The 23004-nt window shown below is 37.3% G+C and overlaps 3 protein-coding genes across 5 annotated transcripts; 2 read left to right on the top strand and 1 right to left on the bottom strand.

Annotated features, from left to right (window-relative positions):
* Positions 1-6321: 6321 nt before the first annotated feature.
* On the top strand, positions 6322-11510 carry LOC134667139 (geranylgeranyl transferase type-2 subunit beta). Its single transcript, XM_063524427.1, has 6 exons — positions 6322-6578; positions 7760-7877; positions 8569-8662; positions 9842-10012; positions 10600-10753; positions 11159-11510. The coding sequence occupies exons 1-6, from the start codon at positions 6385-6387 to the stop codon at positions 11427-11429; spliced, it is 1002 nt and encodes a 333-aa protein (XP_063380497.1). The 5' UTR covers positions 6322-6384; the 3' UTR covers positions 11430-11510.
* Positions 11511-12277: 767 nt separating this feature from the next.
* On the top strand, positions 12278-14509 carry LOC134667140 (ecdysone oxidase-like). The gene is made up of 3 exons (XM_063524429.1): positions 12278-12516; positions 12655-12857; positions 13064-14509. Exons 1-3 carry the CDS (start codon positions 12384-12386, stop codon positions 14483-14485), a joined length of 1758 nt encoding a protein of 585 aa, XP_063380499.1. The 5' UTR covers positions 12278-12383; the 3' UTR covers positions 14486-14509.
* LOC134667141 (forkhead box protein J1-A-like) lies at positions 14505-22716 on the bottom strand. 3 transcript variants are annotated; one of them, XM_063524431.1, is made up of 3 exons: positions 22476-22716; positions 21511-22128; positions 14505-20318 (listed from the first exon to the last, which is right to left on the bottom strand). In XM_063524431.1, exons 2-3 carry the CDS (start codon positions 22111-22113, stop codon positions 19860-19862), a joined length of 1062 nt encoding a protein of 353 aa, XP_063380501.1. In that variant the 5' UTR covers positions 22114-22128; positions 22476-22716; the 3' UTR covers positions 14505-19859. The 3 variants fall into 3 exon arrangements, with proteins under 3 accessions (XP_063380501.1, XP_063380502.1, XP_063380500.1); XM_063524432.1 differs by having other exon boundaries at positions 22419-22716; XM_063524430.1 differs by having other exon boundaries at positions 21511-22716.
* Positions 22717-23004: the final 288 nt, after the last annotated feature.

A 23004-nucleotide genomic window follows, 5' to 3' on the forward strand; every position in this document is an offset into this window, starting at 1 on the left:
AACTTTTAGTATGTTGTTAGGCATGGCATTGGGTCTCCAAAACTGCCGGGAGACGGCGGCGCCGGCCACCTACTTCAGCGGAATGACGTCATCAAAATGACTCCCGCTTCGTTGCGAATATTGCATACTGCACCCAAATTATGCATAGCACATACACGTGTGGGGTATTAAATGAAAGCCAATTAAATAAACTATATTTTATTCATACAAAGTGTATCAAAATATGCAACAGTTTAAGAGAAATTTACAAAATAATAAAAATTACGTAAAAAAATATTCGATTATTTGGGTTTTACAACCAAACCAAAAGTCGGACGATAAAGCAATGTACTACAACATTAAAGATGACGTCTCAAGCCATACACTGATATCAATAAAATCAAAATTGGACCAAATATGTGGAAATTATGCATCAAAATGTAGATATTCGCCCATACAAATGCATAAAAGTTAAAAAAATCAAAATTGGTCATTTTCAGGATAATCCACATAAGCTTCTAGTATGTTATTAGCAATATGACCTGGAGTCTAAAACTGCCGGGAGACCATCGCTGTTGTTCCTCAGTTACAAATAATGACGTCATATAAATAATCACTGCCGAATTTCGTAAAATGTAAATTATAGCTATACATGTAAGTTACATGTAACGAAAGGTTATTAAATGTATTATGATTCACCTAAACATTGTTTGTAAAAAAAATGTACGGTTTCAGAGCTAGAAACAACGAAATACCACTTTTTATGGAAAAAGTAGATATGTATCAATTTTATAGCTAAACTAAAACCGTCAAAAAAATTTTGCGTATAACATTTGAAAAACTTGTTATTCAACTATATATCACAATTTAAATTTTACATTTCCGACAAAAACTGTGGAAGTTGTGGAAAAAAAACTAAAGCGCCCCAACAATTCTACCTTAATGCGCTCATATTATGCAAAGAATAGTTCTATTTATCGAGTAATAAATGAATGAACATTACCTACATAAAATACATGAAAACGACATTTTCGAATGGAACCATAATTAAAAAAACAATAATTTACTTGATAAGTAAGCAAAATATTGTTTCTTTAAGTACCTAATCTCCTCCTTTCAAAGTCGGTTAAAATGTAGCTTTTGTGACCTGGGCTACAAAGACAAATAAATTGACACCTCATTTATCAAAATCAGTTCAGTAGTTTCATGCAAACGGTACCTACACATGCACGCATAGATAGCAAATTCTGCCGTAGTCGGACAAAAAATAAAAATTCAATAATTAGACCTTTACTATTATGGCCTGGCGTGGCTTGGCATCTAACGTTGAAACTCTCAGGCCGTAGATGTTAGCAGGCCTAGCGGGCGTCGCCTCGATGAGTTAGCAAGATGCCTTATGGAGGCTTCGAATGATCAGAGGGAGGATCAGAGGGAAAATTCTGCCAGCCTTCTCAGCTCAGCCTTGAAACCCTTGCACCACTCAATATTCCACTTTTATAAGAATACCCAACTGGCGCGAAGTGGCGCAGAATAGGGCAGAGTGACGCTCTTTTGTGCCAGAGGCCAAGATCCTCTTTGCTTTGGGTCACTGAGCCAGTGATGTATGTATGTACAAGGCTAATCGAGGCTTAAATATATAATAATGTATCGCATTAAGTGAACTGATAGGGCATTTACCTCGATAAGGCATTTTGTATTAGGCATGTGCCTACTTACTGGCATGTAACTTTACATTTCTCTAATAATGTAGCGTTAAGCCATGACAATAAGAGTCTATTTCATATTAATATTTACCGCAACTACAGCAGGAACTGCTATCTACGTATGTAATTATGTATTTTTTACATGAAACAACTGAACTGATTTTGATAAATGAGGTGTCAATTTATTTGTCTTTGTAGCCCAGGTCACAAAAGCCACTTTTAACCGATTTTGAAAGGAGGAGATTAGGTACTTAAAGAAACAGTATTTTGCTTACTTATCAACTAAATTATTATTTTTTTAATTAAGGTTCCATTTAAAAATGTCGTTTTCATGTATTTTATGTAATGTTCATTCATTTAATACTCGATAAATAGAACTATTCTTTGCATAATATGAGCGCATTAAGGTAGAATTGTTGGGGCGCTTTAGTTTTTTTTCCACAACTTCCACAGTTTTTGTCGGAAATGTAAAATTTAAATTGTGATATATAGTTGAATAACAAGTTTTTCAAATGTTATACGCAAAATTTTTTTGAAGGTTTTAGTTTAGCTATAAAATTGATACATATCTACTTTTTCCATAAAAAGTGGTATTTCGTTGCTTCTAGTTCTGAAACCGTACATTTTTTTTACAAACAATGTTTAGGTGAATCATAATACATTTAATAACCTTTCGTTACATGTAACTCACGTGTATGTGAGACTCGTGGTATAGCTATAATTTACATTTTACGAAATTCGGCAGTGATTATTTATATGACGTCATTATTTGTAACTGAGGAACAACAGAGATGGTCTCCCGGCAGTTTTAGACTCCAGGTCATATTGTTAATAACATACTAGAAGCTTATGCGGATTATCCTGAAAATGACCAATTTTGATTTTGTTAACTTTTATGCCTTTGTATGGGCGAATATCTACATTTTAATGCATAATTTCCACATATTTGGTCCAATTTTGATTTTATTGATATCAGTGTATGGCTTGAGACGTCATCTTTAATGTTGTAGTACATTGCTTTATCGTCCGACTTTTGGTTTGGTTGTAAAACCCAAATAATCGAATACTTTTTTACGTGATTTTTATTATTTTGTAAATTTCTCTTAAACTGTTGCATATTTTGATACACTTTGTATGAATAAAATATAGTTTATTTAATTAGCTTTCATTTAATACCCCACACGTGTATGTGCTATGCATAATTTGGGTGCAGTATGCAATATTCGCAACGAAGCGGGAGTCATTTTGATGACGTCATTCCGCTGAAGTAGATGGCCGGCTCCGCCGTCTCCCGGCAGTTTTGGAGACCCAATGCCATGCCCAACAACATACTAAAAGTTGGTAGCAGTTTCCGGCTCTGAACTATATTCCCATAAGGCATATGACTAGTTCAAAATATTCTCGGTATGAGAATGAAAACAAACAAGTACGAAAAGTTTGATATTTTTATTTTTCAATATACTCCCCCCCCTATGTTCATCCACTTAAAAGATCGATCAATATTTTTTTTTAATCCCTCATAAAAATATTTTTATTCTTTGGTGTAAAAATGCTCCTCCACTCCCGCCCTCAATGCTTCATCGTCAGAAAAAAAATTCCACGCAGATGCTTTTTAAGATTGGGGAACAAAAAGAAGTCGCTGGGGGCTAAGTCCGGACTATACCGTGGGTGAGTAGCAGTTTCAAACCCACATTCAACAATAGCTGCCTTGGCAATATGAGCAGTATGGACGGGGGCGTTGTCACGCAGAAGCAGAACACCTTTGGTTAACTTTCCTCGCCTCTTTTCTTTGATTGCATCCTTTAATTGACGTAGAATGTTAGTGTAGTACTGTCCTGTGATATTTACACCTTTTTCTTTATAATCGATTAATAATATTCCTTCACAATCCCAAAATATCGTGGCCATGACCTTGCCAGCTGAAGGGACGACCTTGAACTTCTTGGGATGAGCTAAACCCTTAATGTGCCACTGCATGGACTCTTGTTTACTCTCTGGATCATAATGATGAACCCAGGTTTCATCTCCAGTAACTATTCTTTGCAGCACCGCATCATCATTTTCACCGCACAGGTCAATAACATCGGAACAACACGCTACACGCATGTCTTTTTGAAGCTGAGTCAGCATTCGCGGAACCCATCTTGCACTTACTTTTGACATATTAAGATGGTCATGGATAATATCATGTACGATACCAATAGAAAGATTGGTTACTTGAGCGATAGATTTTACCTTCACTCGACCATCTTCCAATATAAGTTTTTCCACTTTATCAATATTTTCTTGTGAAGTAGCTACTACAGGCCGACCAGGTCTAGGGTCATCTTCAATACTCTCCCTTCCACGTTTAAATTCGCTTGACCACTTTTGAATGGTAGATAAAGAAGGAGCAGACTCACGGTAAACACAATCCATTTCCACTTTTATGGTTTTTTTAATTTTTACCCTGTTTTGTCGAGAATCTTATGACGCATTGATGTTCTAATTTAGTTAACATTGTCAATTCGCACGTGCTGTTCATGTTTGTTCAGCAATTGTAGAAAAACAAAAGCAGCCCATCGACACCCCATACTTTGATAAATTAGGAAAGCCCTTGTTACCAACATTGAGGCATAGAAATAATCTTATCGAATTAAAATGACTGCTGTTGCATTTTGGTGGCACATACCATACTTGCTTTTAACATAGACGTATTATACTTACTTTTCTTTAGGTTGGTATGATTGGTAGTAAAACGTCAAACGTCATTTGAATTGTCGTGAACGTCAAAATACGTGGTTATTTTTTATTGTAATTGGTAAAATAACTTTAGCTGTTATTTAAATGGGGGCCAAATCTTTAAGGAAATGTGAAGTTTGTAGTGGGTGTGTAAGAAGACTAACTACTGACGCATTTTTGGCCAAATTTCCAACTTGATCCGAACAGGTCGGTAAACTGATGTTTGTATGCAATATTTTCATTTTTTACTTTGAGTCGTTAACAGTTACTAATTTAATTAGTTTTAGTCGTGTACAATCCATGATTAAAACGAAAATATTTTGTGAATAAAGTATTTTTAAGTAAAAAACTAAGTAACCTATGACACGAATAGTGTACGACCAATTTTATCGATAATCTCTTTATTTCAGATGTCGATTATGGGCAAAGCTGAGGAAAAGGAAATGAGGATTTGGCGTATTTATTTACCTATTCAAAAGCTGAATGGAAACAAGTTCATTTGTGGAAATCATTCTCCATCCAGTGCCTTCAATAAAAAGGGACCAGATTAAAAAAGAATGCGCGCGAATTCAGCATATTGTAATATGCCTACTTGAATAATAAACTATGTTATTTTTATCATGTAAAATAAAATTGTTTATATATATATATAATGTTCTTTTATTTTATTAACAGGTAGTACAGTAGGTAAATACAGCAGCACGTATCGCACATTTATCGATATCGATAAACAGTAGGTACTGGAAGTGTCGAGCCCTAGCGTTGTTTTTTTTGTGTTGGTAGTATTGTGTGGTTTTTCTTTTTTTAACAATTATGGCCTGGATGCGAGATCTTTAAGCCTGTATTTGGTGTGTTGGGATATGTACGTTCATAATTCGGTTCGAGGATTGTTCGAGAGTGCCGACTCTTAAAACGTAGTGATTATATGCTCTTTGAACAAAAGAACGTCTCGGTTCGAATTATACTTTTTTTTAATGTCAATGAATAAACCTTAGCGGCCAGTAACGAAAGAAATTTAAGAAGAGGTTGTAAGATATCAATACCGAGAATATTTTGAACGCCCCTCGTATCAAATCAGGAGGTGCGGACCAATTGCGGACGCAAAAAAATTTTTTAACGCCTATTTAACCTATTTTTCACGCTAAAGCGTCCGCGTTAGGGGGATTTTTTTAATTTCAAGTACTCTGCTGTATCATAAACTTGATGATTAAATTTTGTACGCGACGCGTGGACGCTTAGGTATAGATGAATTATTGACGCTAATTTAATTTCTGATCAAATGGTTAATTTGATTGTCCCGTCTGGACGCCCAGTTTGTAGGTTACATTGAGGTTATGCGCCCTCCAGACTATGCGCGTGAATCGCGGGCGAAGCCGCGAACGCGAGTGTGGAGTCTAGTTCGCTGATATGCGAAATCGACTCCAGACTCGCGTTCGCGGCTTCGCGCCGCGATTCGCGCGCGAGTGTGGAGCGGGCTTTAGAGGGATCACGATGTCGCTGTAGGCCTAGCACATGATTGGCACGACAGTATACCGCGGCGAGATAGACTACCCGTCTTTTTCTCTGTTAATTATTCGCACATCATATGCGATTGGTTTGTTATTGAGTTGCTAATATGGTTGCTAGCCTACGTCACTTTCGTTTGATATATAGAGAAAAGAGATAGAAAAAGCGCATCGCGCTATCAAACCATATATCTAATGCCAAAATCCTCTAAGTGAATTGCGGCCAGCCTTACACACTATCGATACGTGCGCTGCACCGCACCAAGGTTGCGGTGTGATGCGGTAATCTGTTACGGGTTCACACTCAGAGCGTTTGGGTGTCATGTAAAAACGCACGACAGTAACGTTGTATTATGTCAAACTCCAACTCACGTCATTGTCAAACAGGTCAAACTTGTCATTGTCAAAGTTGTTATTAGTCAGTCGGAGGCGTACAAAAAAATAAATTACAGATATTTGTTTTTTGACTAAAAATAATGTCTTTTAACACAAAAGACATCGTGCTATCAGAGTCCCGGCCACGGACGCTGCTTCTACAAAAACATTCCGACTACTTGGCGGGGTACGGACTTAATAAAGATGACTTCGAATATTGCATGACTGAGTATCTTCGCATGTCGGGGATATATTGGACTGTAACAGCAATGGACCTGATGGGGCAGTCTTTCAGGTACTATTTTGTATAGTTTTAGATCTTCACCTACCACGAAGTTAGAAAAAATAGTCCGAAAATTCTTACTATGGTTGCCTTTGGAATGATAAGCAATGATGAAATAATCTATTATCCTGACCAACTAGCACTAGTTTTTTGCACATATTGTTGCATGGTAATCCCTTAACTAATGTAAAATAGAATAAAGTGCCTCTCTTTGGAAGCAGTGCACAAAACATCAAACAACAGACAGCGCTATTTCTTCTAGACTATAATTATATATTTTACGAGAAATATACAGAAATTCTGGCATTAGAGAGTTGTTCTAGTTATTTAGTTTCCATTAGTGCAGCGGTCGGCAGCCTTTTAACAACCAAGGGTCACATAGCAGTAAACGAAGTGGATGCGGGGCGCACTTTGTTAATATTTATGACTTTATAGGACATTGTCATATATCAATATTACATACAAAATAGGCCCGCGGGCCACTGGTTGTTGACAACTGCATTAGTGCAACAAGTTATACATGCTTAGAATTAAATTTCTCATGCTTTAGTAAGTCAAATGACATCAAGAAGCATGCGGGACCAAATTGAATAGGGACGGCAAGGGATAGAGAGCTGTGGAGAGAGCTGGGGGAGGCCTATGCCAAGAACGCAGACTGAAATAATTAAAAAAGCAATGATGTTAAAATTATTTATTAAACTTAATAAGGAAAAATATTTAAACTAATTGATATAATTGAAATGTGAATTTATTTCAATGTAATAGGTAATGAAATGTAATTTTTTGGTCAATAAAGGCTATTCTATTCTATGTAAGTGAAATTACTCACGTGAATCAATTGTTCCCTCAAAACATCAGTCTTAAGATCTGTCCAAAGATTTGCATTAATTTGTTGATTTGATGTGCATCTTTTTGTATACAAGCCCCTCCTTCTCAACAATGCAGTTAGAAAGAGACATAGTCCAACTTATGCCAAGATACTGTTGTAGAGAACTTGTGCTAAAGCCACTGTACCTTGAAATTTGTTGCTACACAGATACCAATACATTTTCTGTCAACTAACAAATGTATCTATTCTACCCTCAGCAAATATCTACCCTATTACCTTTTTTTAATACCGAAATTGCATAACCTGACAGATGGATTAACCAGAGTTTGGAGTTAAGTGACTCATTTCTGATATGTGATTCCAGGATGCCCAGAGAAGAGATAATTGAATTCATCACATCATGCCAGGACAGTGAAAGCGGGGGCATCTCTGCCAGCATAGGACATGACCCACACTTGTTGTACACATTGAGTGCAGTACAGGTAAAATACATAGAGGAATAATATATAGGATCAACTACGATTGAACACAATGCATCTTGTATTTAGTCAGATGAGACATAATGTATTTTGTTGTGTAAAGTTTACGTCAGCATCTTTTTGACCAGAAGTGTGGTCAATCCTTTAATCATGACAATTGTTCACTTGTCATTAATATGTAAGTAAAAAATATTCACCATTGTAACTAATGGAGGCTGTTTGGAAAGAGAAGAGTCATGGACTGTATTGAGCCCCATACATTCCTCAACTCTTCTCTTTCCGCACAGACTAGTTAATGTGTATTTGTGACTCTATGAAGATGGCATTTGCAAATGTGCTGAAATAATAGGCATTAGAATTCAGAATGAATATACTGCATATTACCCAAGTATCTCTTTTTTATACATTTTTTTTCTCAACTTTAATCTGCAATCGGCTGTTCTAGCCATAATCAGATGGGTTTTTCTTTTTTTTTTGAAGTTGCTCTTTAGGGTGGTGTTCCACTGAGCACCATCACCAGTTTACGTGGGGACTTATTGTCTCTGGTCTATTTTTATACATATAAATCACAATGTTAAATAGCTTACGAGTATATCATATCATATGATTCACTGTTTGGTTTTGCTGAGTTTAGTATTTTTTTTTTTATATTACTTTATAAATACATATAATATGTGTTTTTTTTATCTTACAGATACTTGCGTTATATGACAGAGTAGATGCAATTGATGTGGAAGGAGTAGTTAGATACATCAAGTCTATGCAGCAAGAGGATGGCAGCTTCTTTGGTAAGTTGGTTACTGCTGACATTTGCTTTGTTTTTAATACAACCAAGTAACCTTCCCACTTGTCAATTTCAAAACATCATCATCTTCCTCGCGATTTCCCCGCACTGTGCCACAGCTCATGGGAGCCTGGGCTCCGCTTGGCAACTAATCCCAAGAATTGGCGTATCTAGTTTTTACGAAAGCGACAGCCATCTGACCTTCCAACCCAGAGGGTAAACTAGGCTAAGGATGTTTTCCTTCACCGAAAAGCGACTGGTAAATATCAAATGATATTTCGTACATAAGTTCCGAAAAACTCATTGGTACGTGCCAGAGTTCGGAACTGGCGTCCTCCAGATTGAAAGTCGCACGCTCTTACCCCTAGGCCACCAGAGCTCCTAATTAAATTTCAAAACATACCTTTTTAAATATGATTTTTCTGTTAATTTTATGTCATATCTACTCAATATCTCTGCTTTGTTGTTCCCTTATTACTGAAGATTGTGACCACTTGGTTTTGCAGCTCATGTTGATTTGTCTCCATCGGTCTTGATCTCCCGTAGCCCTCGACACTTGATAGAGTTTGCCTGAGGTAACCTTTTAACTTGATCAGAATATCAAATATGTGATACTGAGTAAGAATTGTATGCCTGTGTCACAGAATAAATAATAGTACTAGGTACAGAAGACTCGCTCTCTAACAAAACGCTTCTGTTACGACCAGGACAGATATGACCGCTATACGCTATACGTACTTGTAGCTACTTGTTGCGACGCGACGAAATCGCGGAGTGAGCCACGTCTGCCTGTGTATGATTTTAGGAATTGTAGAAGAGCCCTCTCTCATGATGTAGATGATTAGCTCTTAAGCGTAGACTCGTCGACATGTTCATTTTGCCAATCCTCACTTACGGTGCTCAAACGTGGTCTCTTACCGAGTTACAAAAGACCAAACTGAAGGTTTGCTAAAGAGCGATGGAGCGCAACATGCTTGGGGTGAGAAGGATTGACCGGATCCGGATAAGAGGAGATGGCGGGACGACCTGGACACATTTCTCAGCAACTGGACAGATGCTGCACTTAAACGTGGATTGGAGGTCTAGGGGGGAGGCCTTTGCCCAGCAGTGGGACACCTTATAGGCTTTATAAAAAAAAAAATGAGCCCTGCATGCCGAGGTTGATATTTTTATGTATTTTTAGGAGACAAATGGGGCGAGGTGGACACGCGGTTCACGTTCTGCGCGGTGATGTGCCTGTCCCTCCTTAAGCGATTAGACGCCGTCGACGTGGACCGAGCAGTCGAGTTCGTGCTGAGCTGCATGAACTTTGATGGGGGCTTCGGTTCCAAGCCTGGCTCTGAAAGTCACGCAGGTAACTGTACCTACATACTCGTACTCTGGCATAGGGTAAATCGTCAACTACTCGGTGGCCACTGTTTAATAAATGGCCACCTTAAATTAAAAATGATTTTTATTCACCTATAAACAGAATTCACTCGGGGTGGTCGGTTATTGACACCTTATACTCAAATTAATTCTCTTTATAGGTGAATAGAATTCTATTTTAGTATAAGGTGGTCAGTTATTATTTAATAGTGGCCAGTAATTGACGATTTACCCTATATACTTATTTTTGGATTGAAAACGATTCACTATGCAAAGGCTTTGCAATCCTATTGGATTGATTGCAATGTAATATTGACGTATATATCTAAAGACTGACCTTACGGGCACTGAAAATGGTACTAGTTCACGGTGTCACTCACAGTGTAACGCAACTAGTTTCGACCAATCGCGCGCGAAATGCGAACTCATCAATCAATCACGTTGTAGCGGTTTCACACCGTTGTACTGGTCCCTGTCATGCCTCATTATAATTGCCAGTAAAGCCAGTCCCTTTCTATGTCAATGCAATATAATTTCTCTTTCAGCAGTTTACGATTATTTTAAATGTCCCAGGTCTAATCTACTGCTGCGTGGGCACCCTATCCATCTGCCGGCGGCTGGACGCGCTGCGCGCCGACGAGCTCGCGTGGTGGCTGTGCGAGCGCCAGCTGCCCAGCGGGGGGCTCAACGGCCGGCCCGAGAAGCTCCCGGACCTCTGTTACTCGTGGTAACTGCATCTCTCTCTATTATGCGTGGTTATGTAAAAGGAAACATTCGCTGGGGTCCTTAGCGGCTCAGACCCGAGAAGCTTTCCGAGCTATGCTCTCTTATACATAGGTAAAAAATGTAAACAGTGGCTTAAAAATTTATATATATAAATAATTGTGTTACAATCAGCATCAAATCATGGTCAAGCAATTCTTGTCAGTAGAAAAAGGCGCGAATTCCAATTTTTCTATGAGACGATATCGTATACGTTTTTCAAATTTGCCGCCTTTTTCTACTGACAAGATCTGCTTGACCAACTTTATATGAAAAATTTTGGTAGAGTCAGCATTAAATAGTAGATAGTGGCCAAAGTGGCCAAATGTATCGGTACACGTCCGTATTACAAGGGTGTTATTTATTTCAGGTGGGTAATGTCATCCCTAACAATGCTAAACCGGATACACTGGGTCGACAAGAAAGCCCTAGAAGAATTCATCCTCGCCTGCCAGGACGCCGAGACTGGTGGCTTTAGTGACAGGCCTGGGGACATCACGGACCCGTTCCACACCCTCTTTGGTCTAACAGGACTGTCGCTGCTTGGCAACCCTGGCATCAAAGCTGTCAACCCTACGTACTGCCTACCTCAAGAAATCATAGATAGGTTAAGATTAGAACCGCAAGTTTTACATATTTAGTGTAAAAGTATTAATAAAATATTTATTGTTTATGCATGGATTTGTATATTGGACGAAGAGTAATAAATGATTTTTATATCATGCCGTTTTTGCAAGAAATTTCTATATTGTGCTTTTCTTATAATAAGGCAAGTTACATGAACTAGTCGCACTTTTACTTTGCTCCCATCGCGCGAACAACATACCTTCGCTGGCACATGTTATTTTACAGTCTGTCTTTATACCGTTGTTTCTACGACAAATCTGCATAAGAGTGGCTCAATACACACGCTACAGCAGCCCACGCAGTGCAAGTGTTATTTTAAACTTCATACTTCTATGAAATCATGACGTATAAATAACACTTGCACAGCATGGGCTATCGAAATCGCTGCAGACTTTTCTTTGTCTAACTCGCTCCGTGTGCAAGCGTTTTCACTTACCTTTTTTTTTTAGTGGTTACACAGTTTGGTCGACACAGTGACCAGCGACTACTTATCAAAGAATATAATACTCACTAGGAGCTACTTATGGTGTGAAGAGATTGGTGTCGTGGCCGAAAGGGCCGCGGCTCCATATTTTCACTTATCATCTTCAGCTTAGCAAAAAAAAGAGTAGAAATTAATAAAGTGGCAACACTGTAGTGTCGTCCCGTTTCCATATATTGGTTTGAAAAGCAGCTTAGCAAAAAAAAGAGTAGAAATTAATAAAGTGGCAACACTGTAGTGTCGTCCCGTTTCCATATATTGGTTTGAAAAGGACGACACTACAGTGTTACCACTTATTAATTTCTACTCTTTTTCCAAGCTGTAATAAAATGAACGCTGCTATAAAGTGACAACTTACCTCCTGACATTGACAAGTTTGACAGCTCAAGTTAAGGTTATAAAATGTATTTGAAAGTTTGTAAACATTACATAAAAGTATATTATAATATTGATTCAGTAGTTTTAAGCATATGAGATTCAAGCTAAAATGAATAACTTCCTGTTTTTGATAATCAGTGTGTGCGTTAACTCATTTACGCTGTTTATTTTCATTGTATATTATGGAAATTTGCTCGGTTCCTATAATGACAAAATTAATCAAGAATACGACTATATTATTGGTAAGATGACTCTAGATTTCATAAAAAAATATCATTCAGTCAATTATATACCATCAACATTCATATTGAAGCTGACATTATATGTTATACTTTAATATAACCCTATGCAAATTTACAGTTTTTTTATATATATTTTAGTTGGATCGGGCACAGCCGGTTCCTTGATAGCACACAGATTGGCCACGGAAACCAATTTCACGTTCATTGTGTTGGAGGCAGGAGGCCAAGGCAACCTACTGTTTGAGATACCGGTGTTGGGCCCTTTGATACATGGCTCACCATATGATTGGCAGTATGAGACAGTGCCACAAGATAATGCTTGTCTGGCTATGACAAATAGGGTATGTAATTATTACAAATAAAGAACTATTTAGAATTTTTTTTTTAACAATAAGTAGGACTGCCAAATTTTATGGAATTTCAAATCACGTTATGATAAAAGATTTTTAAGTTCCAAGGTTAAGAAAAAAACATTATAGCGTTATGCTTTAGTGCTACTAATTTTATATGATAAAGTTGTTGCCTGATAATGTTGGGATGTTTTTAGAAATGCAAGCTCATTCAAGGAAAAATAGTTGGAGGCTCTTCAAAGCTCAACAACATGGTGCATGTGAGGGGAAACGTGTCACATTATGTCAATTGGTTTCATCAGGAACACAGTGAAGAGTATATAAAGGAACAGTTTGAATATGTTGAGAAACAGTTCCTTCACATAGACAATGTGTTATACAAGAGTGAACTAGCTGATGCCGTAATAAATGCTGCCATAGAATTAGGATATGAAACAAATAATGGAAAATTTACAAATAGTAGACTAAGTCAATACAAAGGTAAGAGATGGGCCATGTCTGATAATGTAGACAGTAAACATATAGTCACAAATGCTTTAGTTAGTAAAATTTTGATTAAACAAAATGTAGCTCATGGTGTGAAAGTATTGAAGTTTGGAAAAGAGATTGAATGTTATGCCAGAAAAGGAGTCATTGTTTCAGCTGGTACTTATAACAGTCCCAAACTCTTGCAATTATCTGGGATTGGACCCAAAAGTTTATTAAACTTGTTAGATATACCAATAGTACAAGAATTGCCAGTGGGTGAAAACTTACAAGAGCATGTAGCTACAGGTCTTGATTTACTCTTATTCAATAATTCTTTAAGAGTTAATGCTTTAAATGTTATGAACCTTATGAATGTTTATGAGTACTTTATTAATGGCCAGGGGCCCTTTACGTCCCCTGGTTGTGAAGCTGTAGGTTTCTTGTCAACTAAAGGCGAAAAAGAATCTGACTTGCAATTTATGGTCTTGCCAGTAGGAATAGCGTCAGACGGAGGCAGTCATTTGATGAAATTATTAGGGTTAAAGGATGAAGTATGGGATAGTTATTTTACAAAGTTATTTGACAAACATACAGCAACTATTTTACCTTTAGTTTTACATCCAAAGAGCAAAGGCAAGGTTTACATTAACAGTAGAGATCCTAATACACCTCCGCTTATTGATCCAAAGTATTTTGAGGAAAATGACGATCTAAATGTTTTGAAGAATGGTGTGAAGAAAGTGTTACAGTTTATAAAAACACAGGCAATTCAGGATATAGGTGGATTTGTCAATACTTTACCTTTCCCAGGGTGTGAGACATATATTTTATTTTCTGATGACTATTTGGATTGTTATATAAGGCATTTAACTTTGACTAGCTACCACCCTGTAGGTACATGTTCCATGGGTCTTTCTAGCTCGAATTCTGTAATTGATACTTCATTTAGAGTGCATGGTGTAAGAAGGCTGTATGTGGTAGATGGTTCAGTGTTACCAACATTACCCAGTGGCAATATTAATGCTGCTATTGCTATGATGGCAAGCTTGTTTTTTGATAAAAATATAAAAAGTAAAAACAATTATCTATGTTACAGAGGTGATATAATTGATGAATATATCTATGCTATTTGTTTACATGCAAATCTGTGATAGTAAATAATAATGCAAATACGTTTTGAAACTTTATTTTGAAGTATTAAGGACACTTCTAACATGAAATATTTGATATTACATGACCTTTTGAGCCAAAATTTCAAAACAACCATTTCAAATCTCAGGTAAGACATCCAACTACAAAAGTATTACAATATCTAAGACCAGTGATCGCCAATTTATCTGAAACATCAGTTAAAAACTTGAGACCAATTGTGAGAAACCCCCAGACCCCAGAGGCCCGTTTCTCAAAAGCTTGTAACTTACAAGCGGAAGTCAGTTTTTGACAGCTTTTGTTAGAAAGGGACTTCCACTTGTATTACAAGTTACAAACTTTTGAGAAACGGGCGCCAGGTCTTGATGACATGCCATGTCAGCTATATAAAATATTTTTATTGTTTGACAATTCACTAAGACATCTAAGAATTATTACTATACTAAAACACATACTTAGTAAAACAAATTATTCATATCCCAATGACTAGATACAAATTATCTCTACGTATAAAATTCTGCTTTTTATCCAGTTAATCCAGTTATGCAAGATTAGCCAACAGCAAAACAATCTACTCAAAAATATGATCTATTTCAATGGCAATAGAGTCTTGTGTCAAGATATTTTTGTTACTATCTGTAAAGTACATATTTTTGCATATAACTGCACCTACAAACCTATTTTGTTACATATGTAGGTATTTAAAATAAAGTTGGTTTAAGCCCATTAATCCACAAGTTTTAGAGCTTATTTTTAAAGTATAAATGTGGAGTATGAATTTCTCAAATAAAAAGTTTTTACCTTCTTTTTTAAAAGATTTATCATGAGATTTATAATTTATAAACATTGACTTAAATATTACATCGTAAAGACGGGCCTTACGGGCACTACAAAGTGAGCCAGTTAGTTGGTGCGCGAATCTCATTTGTGCACATATTCAGTGCACATGCGCGCTCGGAATTATATGAACAGGCAAATGTCTACTTTTGAAATCATTGTTTATAAAGAGCAGTCACAAGCAAGCTAAGTTTTCGATCTTGTAAATACTTTTTTTTTATCTTAAATAATAGGTAGCAATCATAATACTGAATAGACCAAATCTTTAGTACCTAATTCACAATATCCTGTCATTCCTTACTCATCTCTTACTAAACTATTAACATGCAAAACTTACATTCAAGTATGTAATACATAATAACTAGGTATAGGCACAAAAATCTACATTATAAGTGCAAGAACACACATATGGACGGAAAGGTGTAGGTACCTAAGTTAAATATGTAGGTATATTTTATTATTGATTTACAATGTTTAAAATAGATGTAATAAAAACTGGCATCTAATTACAGCTACAAAATTAACTGCACATTGGTATTGGTACCTAGACTATCTCGCAGGTACATAAATTAAGTGTACAAAGAATCTGGCTTGTGTAGTGTGTGGCTGTATTTCCTATGTTATATTTTGCCGCCATTTTTTTTAACCAGACTACAAAGGCAGCTGTCCAACTTGCGCCGATCAGCTATTAGCACGAGCGACTTTTGTTGACTGTTTTCTGTCACAAAAGCGACCAATTCACGTGGATCCTGGACGTCTACCTACACGTGCCACAAAATATCTGAATTAGTCGATTACACGCCGCCGGTCGGACAGCTACCTAAAGCGGAAACCAACTACAGCACTCTTGGCACGCACGTATATACAAAGAATACTCTTCCCCCCCCCCCCCCGCATTACCGTAGGTCCGTAGGTACATACGTGACCTTACACCACTGCGGCGCATAATATGTCGGCGCTAAATAGTTCATAATTTCCACGGACATCAGATCTGTAACGTGTGCTGCAGTAGGGTTTTCACATTGACGTATAATATGTAAGGACTGACCTTACAGGCAATAAGAATGGGGCATGGGGCAAGTAGGTACAGCGGTGTGACACCGCTACAACGCAATTGGTTGATGAGTTCGCTTCACGCGCGCGATTGGTCGCAACGCAACTAAATGCGTTAGACTGCACGATTGGTTCGAATTCGTGAGTGTCACCGCTGATTTAGTACCATTTTTAGTGCCCGTAAGGCCCGTCCTAATTCGATATTACTTATACGTCAATGGTTTTTCACATTTGATGTCTTGTGTACCTACAATAAATCTTAACCAAAAATGTAAGAAATATAACGTGTCATATTTTATTAGGGACATCATCCACCAAAAGTACTAAAACCAAACGTGCTCTTAGCGCTCTTATTACTCGATTCACTCGTCTCATCTCTGGTGGATGCTCGCCCTAAATTTTCTTAGATCCCTTTGGAACCTTTTTTTCTTTTGTCTGTGTTTCTTTCATGAATTCACGACAATAGCAATATACATCAATTGAAATTTTATTTGAGCACAACAACTCTTACTAAATAAAATAAACATACAATCATAATTTTCTTTGAAATATTATCATTTTATTATCTTAAGATCCTAAAATCATATTGCAAATTGAAGACAAAATCTAATTAAAATATTGCTGCTTATACTTATTTTAAAATACATTTGTAAATAAATTTAATATGTGAGACTGTATACATAGTGCTGAGCAAGCTATATACGCATATTGCGTCTTATAATACTGGACGGATTCCTGATAGGCGTAATTACCCCGTTCCCTCCACTTATCTCTTAAATATGGCCGATGTGTTATTCATGCTAATGATATGATAATCGTAGCTGAATTGGTAACGATGTCGCAATAAGCCACATGTGACCGGACCGGGCGAGCCGCGTTCGACGTATTGCCTTTCTGTCGCACTTGTAAATTCGTGATGTAAGTGTGACAGGGAGGCAACATCCGCCGTCGTCGAAAACGATGAGGAGGACTATGTAATTTCCATTTTCGAGAACTCACGGCCAATTAAGAGTAAGTGTAGAGACATTACCTTTTACCTTTTTAATACTAATTATTACATCTTATATCTAATATCTAGTTTAAATTGTACATCATAATACTGAGCGGTAAATTGTCGCAAATATTGCCATAATTTTTAACTCAAAAATCAAAACCTACGAATGCTCATAGCTTCTTATAAAACGATTGACAAATGGGCTATTTTGCGAACAAACATTTCTTAAAATAAGACCCCGCCTGTAATTTATAAAATACGTAAACATAACCAGATTTATTTTGTCTTTAACACTACTAAATTTTCAGAGTACAATAAGGTAGGTAAGTAATTGTTATATTTTCAGAAAATAGCAATTCACATTCTACCTTTATTTTTAACAGAAACTGTTATAATATAGGTAATACCAAAATAAGCGATTGGTGGCTACAGTTGTTTTATTCTTGATTTTTCCGTTTGTCAGGTTAAAGATACTAAATACGTATGACACTTGGCAACCCTTCTTCCTAAGGGCTTAAAGCGTACCGAAAGGGGATCATAATAACGAATAGATGACGTAGGAAGTCGGAGGCTGTAGTAAACAGATTTAATGAGTTTACTCAATAAAACCCGTAGCATCCCACTCCTTCTACGCCGTAGGCTCTACGACGTAGCGAGTGAGCAATGTGAGATAAACGAGGCATTAGGTACCAAAATTGAGGATGCTGGTGCTAGTAATTTTGGCCTTAATTAAAATGCCGCGTAATCAATTTGACAATATGATACCGATATAATATTACTTGTCCACTACTAAACTGAGATGGTTATTAAGTAAAATACAAAGAAAAATTGTATACTAAAAAAAATGAATCCCAAAACTAACCAATTTTTAGGTACTAGAAAAGCACCCAGTTACTGTTTTGCTGTGCTGTTAAGTGGTTCTGGTTGGTACCTAGGTATGGGTACAGTGGAGCTGCGAAATTGCATTGAGAAATTATAAATGGATTTATTGATAAAATCACCATGCACTTTGCACACTGGTACCTACCGATATATAATGTTGGTATCATATTTTTTATAATCTGTTTAACACGGAAGTTCCTACGAAAATTTTACACGGATGTGTTCAACAGTTGACTATCTATACCCTAAACACCTGAAATAACTCGCATCTGTGTCTGATAATGGTTAATTTAATGCCGATTGTTCAAATCTCAGACATGGTACGGTCAGCCTAGAAAGTGATCTACCACTTTACGACTCTATCAATCAGATGAGAGAGTCGAAAAGTGGTAGACCACTTTCTTGGCTGACTGTACATATTAGTTCTTCAGAGAACTGTGCCTATTCATTTTGTTTACAAAATTATTGAGGCATGTATAGCAAAAAGTTTAAAACGTTGTTCTAATAAGTATATTCATAACCTAGTTTCGTAACATAATTAATGAAAATATTATACCCATGTTTGAAAATACTGAGCGTTTCGTTACAGACCTTTGAGCATACTAATACTTTGTATTGCAATAGTCACAATTAAATAACTGTTATACTTTATTATTATTGGACGGCATTATGCATCATTTGAGCTTAAAAGTTACACCTATTTCTAAAAGTTTGCGTAAAACTATTTTTTGTGCTTTATTGCATTTTTACAAGCGTAAACAACCTTTTTTACATTAACAGAAAATTTAATTATTACATTAACACACATTTTAAGGACAATAAAAAACAGAAGAGAGTATGATATCTCATTATATCGCCTAAATACAAACGTCTCTCTCTACCCTATGATTATACATCTACTACTATTTCGCTTTATTTCTTTGTCTCTGACTAGAAGACCTTAATCTACTTCGATACCATGTAAAGTACTAGTATAAATTGGGACATATGTATTCACATTTACTGCCTCGTTAAAGCATAAAAACCAACACCCTTTACCACTACCACCAGTTTTAACTTTGACGTATTCCCTAACGTCTAAGTAACTTACTTTCTATGCATCTCGCTCGTACTCGCATAGCAAGCGAGATGTATAGAAAGTAATTTACGTAGACGCGAGCTAATATGTCAATGTCAAAACTGATGGCAGCCATACTATAAAACTGTGGGTCACCTATTTCGATGGGTGGCTAACTATTTCAGTGAAACTTAAAAAGATGGTTCACCTCCCATCTGGTAAAGCCTCCGCGACTTGACAAGTTAACACTGAAGATCTACATAAGCAACTCGAAGGCACAAACATCAAATCCCACAGAAATCACATTAATTGTTTTTTTCCTATTATTACTACCTATATATCATAGTAGTTAATCGCGAAAACGTTGTTTAAGAAATGGTTTCGTTGATTCTATAACCATAATTTAAATAATACTGTTGTTCCATCTGTCATCCAAAAGAGAGCTGGTTTTCTTTGTAATTTCTTAGCTCCGTTTTGCGTAATTACCACCATGGAGCGCAGACTAAGTGAAATCTCGAAAGACCCTTGTTTTCCCATCAGTATTACCTTACCTTTACTTGAAGCAAGAGTCGAGATAGTTGTCCAGCATGTCCAATTGCAAATCGTTCCAATCCATCGGATTGAGGAGCAGAGAGCTCAAATCGTCTTCCTGTATCAACGGTGGAGGCGCCACTGGTTCCACGATCACATTCGCTCCGACATGACTGTCCAACGTTATTTCAGGCAACGGTAGACTAATAAACTCAGGCAAATGTAAGCTCACAGCATTTCCCATATCGGTCGCTATCCCTTGAACTACTTGTGGTATGTTCGCGACAGCTGTCCGGTCTTCATTTGTTTCTGTATTGATACTGTCCGCCTTCTTCTTCTTATGTGACCTGTTGGAGATACGCTGGGTCCCCTTGAGGTGTCCCAGGTCTAGTTTCCAAAAGCCGCCTTTCCCGGGCTCCTGTTTCGAACGGGCGACTTTGACGAATACTTTGTTTAGTGACAGGTTGTGCCTTATTGAGTTCTGTAAGTAAGAGAAACAATGCTTAAAAATATGTAATAAAATAAAAAGACCGAAAGTCTAACATTCTCATTACTTAAGTTATATAAGGGGTCATCCATTAACTACATCACACAAAATTTAGATTTTGTCAAAATTTAGACCGTGACGTAATATGTGGACGAACCCTAATAAGGACAATGGTAATTTATGACCTGAACTGAACATAAATACTGGGTATTATATAATTTACAATTGCCATTTGTTTGGAACTGGGCATAAATTATGAACGCAATAAATTATAACATATTAATAATATCATTTGGGAATGAATCCCATATCACATCAGTAAGCCACTCGAAAAAAATCCGCGGCTGACATATACCTACCTTGATATTACCAATTATGCGTAATCTAATCGCATGCCGATTTAACGTTTATTAAATAGGGGGCTCCCGGCCCGATAACACCGGGATAGTTACACAACTTCTTATCTAACTTTGAGCCTAGAAAATTCGCTAATTAAAAGAATATATCGTCGGGTGACAAGCAAAAGTCACAAACTAAAACCATTGAAATTATTGGACAATAAACCGTGTTACAAGTGTAGTGCATTGTTACTTTAATTTTTTGATAGTACTTAGTGACTTTTGCTTGTCACCCGACGATATGTACATAGTACTTATGACTCAAATACTTAGAAACACTTCGAAACTTTTGTTGATTGATGCTATAATTGTTATTTATTTAACGAAGGAACAACGTGGTTGTTTACCCCTCGTTATAGCGGCAACAGAAATACATCATCTGTGAAAATCTCAACTGTCTATAGCTATCACGGTTCATGTGATATAGCCTGGTGACAGACAGACAGATGGACGGGCGACGGATAGACAGACGGATAGCGGAGTCTTAGTAATAGTGTCCCGTTTTTACCCTTTGGGTACGGAACCCTAATAATTGTACCTACACCAATATCAACCGAGTAATATTAAAGTCAACCGAGCAGATGCATCTACATATAGGCTAAATTAAGTTTTCAGTAGTTAGAAATAAGTACGACTAACAGGTAAGGATAGAAGCAGATTAATTATTATAGGCTATAGCGCATTTTCGGCTGTCGATGTCGGTCGGACAAACGGCTCTTAATATGCATCCCCTGTTCTTAACTTGTTTGATCTATTCATGCTTTCGTCTCTGAAGTTAATTCACTCACCTGCCAAGTGGGATCAGCATTCCTATAATATTTAAAATTCTCCTTTATCCACGAGTATATGGCAGACAGCGTCATCTTATCATCATTGTACCGCATGGCCATGCAAATGAGCGTACTGTACGAATACGGCGGTTTCTTCTCGCTATTGCTCTGATATTCCTCCCTGTTTTCCATAAAATCTCTTTGACACTTTGCTATAGTCTGGTTAAACTTCTGTAGTCTCGTGGTCTGAGGTGTCTTAATTGGAGGACTCGGAGACACAGGCGGTATTGGGAACTGTGGAATCGCCATGATATTCGTAATATTCTGCAGCCATGTCAGATTAGTCAAATCTGTTTCCTGTTCATCATCAACTACTATTTTCTCCGGTTTCCTCGCATTCTTTGTTTGTACTTCTTCTTTTACTGGTTCTAAATCCACATTTTGCGCGTAGGTTTCTGGTTGTTCGTAAACGTATTCTATCTCCACGGTGTGCGAGGACTCGGGGACGGAGTGGTCGACGGAGAAGTAGCCGCATTGGTCCCCGGCCTCCCCGTACAGTTGCAGGACAGAAGTGTCCAGCATCTCGCCCGACGCCGGCGACAGACCCGAGGTTATGTGCATGGTCGCTTCACATCACTGGAACAGCAAAAACCGATGAGTCATTGTCGATGAATCATTGACGACATTAATAAGTAATTCTTTTCAATGTTAGCTTTTATGACGGCGCGTAATATTAGGAAATACAAAAACAACTGCTGCGGCACCAAATTCATTAATGTGTCTTAATAAAATTGGATTCTAAAGTGCTTGCGTTGAAATTAAAAACTATTTTTGGAAATTAAACCGCGTGAACTGGTTGCACTTCGTAAATACCGGTGGAAAAATCACTTCTGACGCATCGCAACGTTTTTGAAATCAGAACAAACCGTTAGAACTTTTGAATTTAGAACAGATTTGCTGGGCAGCGGTAATGGTGGTATAACCTGCCAGTGCGTGGTGGTCAGCGGATCGATACGTGACGTGGAGGCGGTCAGCGCACGTTCGCGCGGCCGGCGGCGCGGTGGATTGTGGTGGTAGTATGGGCAGGTGCGCTCCCCCATTGTACCGCGAACAGGTGTTCGTACGATCGATATTTTTCCGCTTTGAAGAACGAGGGTGTAAGGGTGATTCTATGGACTCGGAAGCCTCCACTATTAGACGGATGTATCACAATGCAAGCATTTTTGTTTAAAATGAGTGGGTTGGATTGTCTCTAACTTGCAGTTTTTTCCGGATAGTAGGATAGGTATCCTACTTACTTATAGCCAAGTGTATTTTTATTCCATTCTTGTGGTACAAAATTTTAGGGCTAGGTACCTACATAGATTTCTTATCTTCTGAGTAATTTTTGTTAACATTTTTTATTATAAAACACCACACAACGAAAGACAAGAGATAAAGTAGTACCTACCAACCTATTAGGTAGGTACACAAAATGGCATTAATAACTTGGTTTACTTAATAGTCTGTAGA

Source organism: Cydia fagiglandana, chromosome 9, assembly GCF_963556715.1.
Source record: "Cydia fagiglandana chromosome 9, ilCydFagi1.1, whole genome shotgun sequence".
Taxonomy (NCBI): domain Eukaryota; kingdom Metazoa; phylum Arthropoda; class Insecta; order Lepidoptera; family Tortricidae; genus Cydia; species Cydia fagiglandana.

Coding starts and splice junctions, on each gene's coding strand:
- LOC134667139 (XM_063524427.1), top strand. CDS start 6,385: ATGTCTTTTAACACAAAAGACATCGTGCTATCAGAGTCCCGGCCACGG. Junction 8,663..9,841: donor AGAGGATGGCAGCTTCTTTG/GTAAGTTGGTTA, acceptor ATGTATTTTTAG/GAGACAAATGGGGCGAGGTG. Junction 10,013..10,599: donor TGGCTCTGAAAGTCACGCAG/GTAACTGTACCT, acceptor TAAATGTCCCAG/GTCTAATCTACTGCTGCGTG.
- LOC134667140 (XM_063524429.1), top strand. CDS start 12,384: ATGAATAACTTCCTGTTTTTGATAATCAGTGTGTGCGTTAACTCATTT. Junction 12,517..12,654: donor AGAATACGACTATATTATTG/GTAAGATGACTC, acceptor TATATATTTTAG/TTGGATCGGGCACAGCCGGT. Junction 12,858..13,063: donor GTCTGGCTATGACAAATAGG/GTATGTAATTAT, acceptor GGATGTTTTTAG/AAATGCAAGCTCATTCAAGG.
- LOC134667141 (XM_063524431.1), bottom strand. CDS start 22,113: ATGCACATAACCTCGGGTCTGTCGCCGGCGTCGGGCGAGATGCTGGAC. Junction 20,319..21,510: donor ATGCTGATCCCACTTGGCAG/GTGAGTGAATTA, acceptor TCTTACTTACAG/AACTCAATAAGGCACAACCT.